Raw genomic sequence first — 6,969 nt, 5'->3', positions numbered from 1 at the left:
TTAACCAAGATTATTTTTTTTATATGTGGCATTCAAGCAGATCCATACCATTTGGATATTTAAACAGCATTTAAATCTATTGTGAGTATATAAATGTACATTTAGGTTTATACCATTTTTTAAAAAAAAAAGCTGTACAGTGTTTAGTATGAGCCTTTTATGTTGATCATTGTTAGATGAATTTCTCCCTGTTTACTACTATTTATGAAGGTTTATTATAAAATAAACTAAAGCATAAAATTACTCTCACACACACTGATTTTCTTTCAAAAGTTTATTTAGTATCAAGCAAGAGTAAACTTTGCTTAACACTACAGAACATTTCAAGACTCGAGTTACAAAATACCACATTATTTGCATTTGTAATTTGCTTCCCTTTTTACGCATGTTTGCAAGAGAAAAAACTAGCAAAATGGTTGAAAAATAAAACTAAAAGAACTAAATTGCTGAAAACCTTTAAAATAAAAGGTTACGCTTATGTTAAAAGAATGGATTAACATATTTAGTAAACCTAGTTTTTGTTTAACACTAGTTAATCAGAGGTTATTTTTTTTTGATCACCTATTTTTCAAATACAGTCTGGAAATAACAAAGTTCCTTGTTTTACATATCTTTCTGTCCAGGTTGTTCTTTCAACAAAATAGTTTAAGTTCAGTCCAGCCGTTCAATTTTTAAGCACTTTGATTTACTAAAAAGGGATTGTTTATAGAAAAAAATTACTTGGAACAGTATACAGGACTGGTGGAGATTGGATATTTCACAACATCAGACAGTACAATCAGTATCTGGCATATGGCTGGTCTCTGTAGATTCCCTTTGTTGTCCGTGCTGAAGGTGCCTTGTGTCTTGAGTTGGTCCATTCTTCTTGCCCTGAAACAAGGAAAAGCAATCATAGTTAGATCTTTCCTAATGATCATTGTGGCAGTGTTTGTTTTTACTTATAATTTTTTTAGTTTAATTTTGGAGTTCAGTGCTTTTGCACTGACAGTTGTAGAGAATGAAGTCTAATATTTAGCAAAAGAACTGGTGAACTTCCCCATACTGCTCTTCCAAAATGCCTCAGTTCTGACTGGCATTAGCTGGGGGTGAGAATGTGTTTAGGCACCTATGATATTCAGTATGGCCTGTAATGAGGCTACAAAGAAGTACTTATACTAACAGGACCTGGTGTAAGAACATGACCATCTATGTAGGCTACGGAACAGCTATAAATCTCTCCTCCCCCACCCAACTTCTTTTGGTCACTACCAATTTAGGATTACTTTGAATTAGAAAGCTACAAGTGAAAAGTTTCATAATTCCACTATGAACACTTGTGGCTTCCCTTGTGAAAACACAACCTAACACAGCATTTCAGATAACAGTGGATTTCACAGAAACAAATACATTTCCTGTAAAGTGCAAGATCTACAGAGCTGGATTTTTTTTTAATAATCTTCAAAGAGCAAAGGAAATTGCTTGCCTCGCTTGTAACAACAAAATGAATAAACACACAACACACACTGAACTGTATTATTAACAATAATAATGGATCAAATCAGAGTTCTAATGTGTTAGACATAGAAACACATAGGAAGACACGGTCCCTCCCCAAGGTGCTAACAATCTTTCTGCAAATCTCGAAATATGATGGTGTACACTTAATATTTTGTACTAAACTTCTGGTAAACAAGTTTGCCCTGACAAATAACAAGCTATCAGTTTTAAGTAACACAAGATTTAATGAGAAAATTTTAATTTTTTTACCTTAAATATTGTAATGCTACAAAATGTTACATCTTGTGTCCTGCATTAAGCAGGTTGTAAGCTTTATCACTATTGGTTTTTCCCTTAGTGAGATACTCGGAGAAATCAGACCCCTACTGCCAAACAGTTAACTTTAATGCTGAAATATACAATGATTTAAGCAATGCGGTCCACAGAGACCAATTTAAAGAACTGTGAGGGGCAAAAATTGCTTGAAGTGACCTCCTCTTTTGATGCACTCATCTAATCAATTACTTTCCCTCAAGTTACTTGCATCAATTCCAGTAGATGACATGTGGCAAACCTATATGTTCAAAGTGTTTGTTATGACAAACAAATCTTAGCTGAGGTCATCATTGCTTCAGGGAGGAGACATCGTAAAATGCACTTCAAAAGATACACCAGGAAATGGTTTTCAGTTATGTTCTAAAAAATGTCATAACATCCATTAACCACAGTCATGATTCACTTGCACCAGTCACTGGCAATTCATGAGTTTTTGAGCTTCCTGACTGATTGAAAACTGCATTTCTCTGATCTCTAGCCAGAGGTATGAAGTAAAGGTGCCTTTTAACATGCTTTATGCTTCTAATCCATAACAGATTCCTTTAATTAAACCTATCACCACTGCACTTCTGATTTGAAAAAATGAATCCTATCGTTGTGGCATATGCTTTTTGCTTTATCATGCGTTGTCTTGCCTTCAGACAAATATTCCAGTACCCTTGTGTTTATTGCATACCTAAAATACTTCATAACTTTTATATAATTACTACCTGCTTGAGATTACAGAACAGGAGCTTGGACATGAATTTATATACCAAAAGACCACAAACTAAGTGTGAAATGTGCTCAATTCAACCCTGATTCAGCAAAGAACTTAAGCATATGCTCAAGTCCCACTGACTTCAATGAGTCTTAAGCACATGTTTTACATTAAGCATATGCTTAGGTACTCTGCTGAACTGAGGCCTTATGGCCCAATTCTTTGCCACCCTCACTCACACTAAATATTATTATACGCTGAAAATAATCCCATTGATTTGGGGGAATGTAGTAAATAGGAGTAAGGGTGGAAAATCTAGCTCTTAGTGCTTATTTTTACTATTATATGGCAAAGATAAGCAAACAAAATTACAAAAAACAAACAAAACAAAACAAAAGAACCTCCCAACAAATATGTCTCAGTAACCATAAATCTTCAACATCTGTAACAATGGGACTCAAGACCAGCACAACAGTCGATGCAAGTGCATCCTGATGCAGGATTGCAGCATTCTTCATGAAAATTCTTTTTGGGTTAAATTGATTTTTTTTCAAAGTTCTTTAAAATACACTGATAATTCCAAATACAAAGCTACTCACCATACGAATCATATGTTTCCTCACTAAGTCCATGTCCATAATCATAGTAATCTGTTCCACTGTATGAAAAAAAAGACAGACAACATAAGTAATGCTATTAGAAATGTAGTGTTAAGCAACATGTCTTAAAACATGATGGACTAGATTCACAAGGGACTTAGGCACTTTGCCTTTTTAGGTGCCAAAGTCCTACACTGAGGTGGCAGTGACATTCAAAAAACCATTGTTTAGCTGTCACCTGGCGCTGTCGGTGCCTACGTTTCTGCCAGAAGGCATACAAAATCATCTAAATCTTGACACTGCGCTGCGCAGCTGCTTCGTGCCCTAGCTTATTTTACAGGGACAACATCCCACCATGGTTTTATGGTCCATACATTTGTAACTATGTATAACCTTTTGCTTGATTATTGCTTTAGAAAAATATTTTACATGTGATCAAATGTCTACGGCAGGGATAGGCAACCTATGGCACACGTGTCGAAGGCAGCACGCGAGCTGATTTTCAGTGGCACTCACATTGCCCAGGCCCTGGCCACCAGTCTGGAGGGCTCTGCATTTTAATTTAATTTTAAATGAAGCTTCTTAAACATTTTAAAAACCTTATTTACTTTACATACACAAATAGTTTAGTTATATGTTACAGACTTATAGAGAGGGGCCTAAAAATGTTAAAATGTATTACTGGCACACGAAACCTTAAATCAGAGTGAATAAATGAAGACTCGGCACACCACTTCTAAAAGGTTGCTGACCGACACCTGGCCTATGGGATGTTTGCAGGACACTAAGCAACAAATAAGAAACACCATTTAAAATACAAAATGGGTGATTGTGATAGTTTGGTACCTAGTAGCCAGATAAATCCAGAGCCAGTATGGAATACATGGCTATTTGGAAAGTAGCTAAATTACAAACTGCTACAACCAAAGTCTTGTCTTCACTAGGAAAAAAAGCTGTGTTCTTATCTTATTTTGGCTAACAAGTGCTAACTAACACAAAATAAAATCCAAGTCAAGACAAAACAATTTGTAGTTTTAACAGGAGTTCGCAGGTAGAGGTAAATGCCAGGCTCTCACATAATCTTTTTATGTACAGAGTAAACAATACATGTATTGCAGGTGCATTTAACTTGCAGAGAGAACTACAGAGCTGAGACAGGTAATGAAATAGAGTTGTCAAATTTTGGAAAATACCTGGGCCAAAAGTGTAAAAATATGCAAATACAAAACAATAAGAGCAGTGAATGAGTCTCTATTATTGCTTGTCTAAAGCTTCCTGAACTAAAAATTCTAGTAGTGTCTGCACTGTGAAATTCTGAAGACCTATATAAGAGCTAAAATTCTCATCTATGGTTTGTCAGCCCACGTGACACAGACCTGTATATTAAGGACAAAAATGTGAAGCATACAAAGTAGCATAAACTTGTCCTGCAACAGTTCAGTGATAAAACAATCTTAGTTTTGACAATCAAGAACTTTAAATTGACATTCTCTATCATTTCACACAGCATCCGATTATTTATTGTAAGACTGTCATCAAGTCTAGAGGTCTATAGCAGCTGAGCCCCATCCCTGTGCCTGTCAATCCTGTCAGAATTACTTTTGCAGTGTTTCATTTCACAGACCTAAAATGTCTATTAAACAAAAAATGACACACATTTTATGGCATGTAAACTGCAAAACCAATAAACACTGGAAGGGAGAAAATCACTTATTTGCATTATAAGTACATCAAAATTTAACTTTATTACCTGACAGACTGTTCAGCATTAATAATCAGGTCAAATAATATTGTAAAGTGCTCAAAGTTGCTCAATGAAATGCAATGCGCTCTCTCTTCCCTGCACCCTCTCCTCTCAGGCTCTATAACAAAGTAATGCTGCTAAACCCTTGCATGACTGACTTCTGTCTGAACTTGAGAGTCTATAAACAAATATGAAATTTTACACAAGAGGGCAATATGTTTGTAACACAGTGAACATATTTTGTGTAAATGGCTGTAGGCAGGACTGAGGAAAGGAGAAAACAGAAAACCGGTAAGACTACCTATCTATCGCAGGCCTTCCTATAATTGGAGCCATGTGAAATTCTTTATTTTTATATTTTTTTCATTTTATTTTTTGGGAATTTCAGTTACTTTGTTTTATCCCCAAACCCTCACAATCCGCCCCCCTTGCCCTTCGTTGTAATAACTGGGCCTACAAATGTATATGCATTGTAAACTTAATTGTAAGACATGACAGTTTATAAAATGTCATGTTAACTTATAAGGACAAATATTAATGGAAAAAAGGTGCAAAAGGGACATAAAAAGACTAAATTAGTCCAAACAAAAAGGCCTATTGATATAACTCAAGGACTGAGTTAACATCATGTCTGGTAAACAAGAGAAGTGTTGGACCAGAAATCAAGGAACAAAAATTGGTGTGTTCAATATGAGGTCTAATTAATGAACAAAATAATGAGAGAATGGGCTATTCCATCTATCACTCCGTTTTTTGTTTTTTTTTTAAGAAAAATCCTTTTTGGGGAAGAACAGAAGCAAATACTGGCTGACTGAAGAACTAGAAAGGGGGAAGAAGGGAGCTTCACCATGACAACTGTCACTCCCACAGTTTCATTGGACCCCTGACCTTTTTTGTCTTGAGAAATGTCCTGACCAGGTTGGGCCAGAGAGAGGGAGCCAAATTTCATTGCCACTCCCCTGGCTCCAGCTAAGTCTCCAAACACCACCTGGGAAGTGAGACTTTGCCATCCCCCTCTCCATGTGTCCTTTTCCTTCCCCACCTTATTTCTTTTCTTTCCTCTCTCTCTCCTTTTTCTTGTATCTAAGAGGAGTCTGGCTTAGCTGGCCAAGACTGTATATTTTGCAACACTGCTGTGAGCCTTTGACCAGAAAAAGGCAGCTAAATGCAATTCCCTGAACAGCCCAACACTGGTACAAGTTTGCCAGGTCTCAATATGGCTAATAAGATCACATGCTGTGCCCATGTTTCTCCAGCAGTGAGGCTGCAAGTGAGTCAGCACCAGAGACAGAGGCTGCATTTTCTATCTTTGCTGTTCTCTTCTTTCCCCTTTTGTGTGTGTTTGGCTTGCTTTGTCTTCTAGAAAACAGGACTGGACTTCAAATAACAACAGCAACAATAATAGCTCCAGCCCATTTCAACTAACTTTTCCTCATTTCCCTAGAAAGGACAGTTATTATCATTTTAAATACCACCGAAAAGACTGTAATATGGGGTAGGGTGAGGGGAGGGTTTCCTTTTAAAAACTCTTTCCAGCTAAAGGGAAAGGGAACACGGGTTGTTGTTAGAATAAAATTTACTTAATACTTTATATGTTAAATGCTTTAACTGATTTCTCTCTTTTCTGTATTTTAGATTAAAGATTAAAAGGAATTTTAATGATGTGTTTGTCAATGGTTCTAAGCAGGGCTCTGTATACAAAATCCTGAATCTTAACACTGTTAATGTTGGACATTGCCAGGGCCACGGTAACACCTTTGATTCCTTGGGACTCTTTATAACATCTGCATTAATAGAACACCTCTCCCCCCAACAACCCTGACTCCACCTGCCCCCCCAACCCTTGCCCCTCTGAGCCTTAGACCCCCCCCCCACTTGCCTCGACTCCTCCAACCTCTGCCTGAGGTCCAGGCACCATCATCTCAATACTCAACCCGTGCGCAGACTCCTCTGCAGTGATGCCTAGTGCTCAGCCAGGACTCATCACTCCATCCCATGGAAGGAGGGGAAAACTGCAGTGCCACGACTCCCTTGATGGTCGTGCTCAGGAGAGGTTGAGCACCCGCTCTCCCTAGCTCCCTCACCACAATGGCTGCCTCACTCAGGTATCTGTC

General features: G+C 37.4%; 1 protein-coding gene across 1 annotated transcript in view; it reads right to left on the bottom strand.

Moving 5' to 3' along the window:
• Positions 1–259: 259 nt before the first annotated feature.
• KHDRBS3 (KH RNA binding domain containing, signal transduction associated 3) overlaps positions 260–6,969 on the bottom strand; it is a 202,254-nt gene continuing 195,544 nt past the window's right edge. Inside the window, exons 8-9 of the mRNA XM_039527237.1 lie at positions 3,112–3,170; positions 260–870 (exon numbers count right to left, since the gene is read on the bottom strand). Coding sequence (XP_039383171.1) covers positions 779–870; positions 3,112–3,170 — 151 coding nt within the window. The 3' untranslated portion in view covers positions 260–778. The remainder of the gene's footprint in view (positions 871–3,111; positions 3,171–6,969) is intronic.

Source organism: Mauremys reevesii, linkage group 2, assembly GCF_016161935.1.
Source record: "Mauremys reevesii isolate NIE-2019 linkage group 2, ASM1616193v1, whole genome shotgun sequence".
NCBI classification, from domain to species: Eukaryota; Metazoa; Chordata; order Testudines; family Geoemydidae; genus Mauremys; species Mauremys reevesii.
This window is presented reverse-complemented; position numbering and strand designations above follow the sequence as displayed.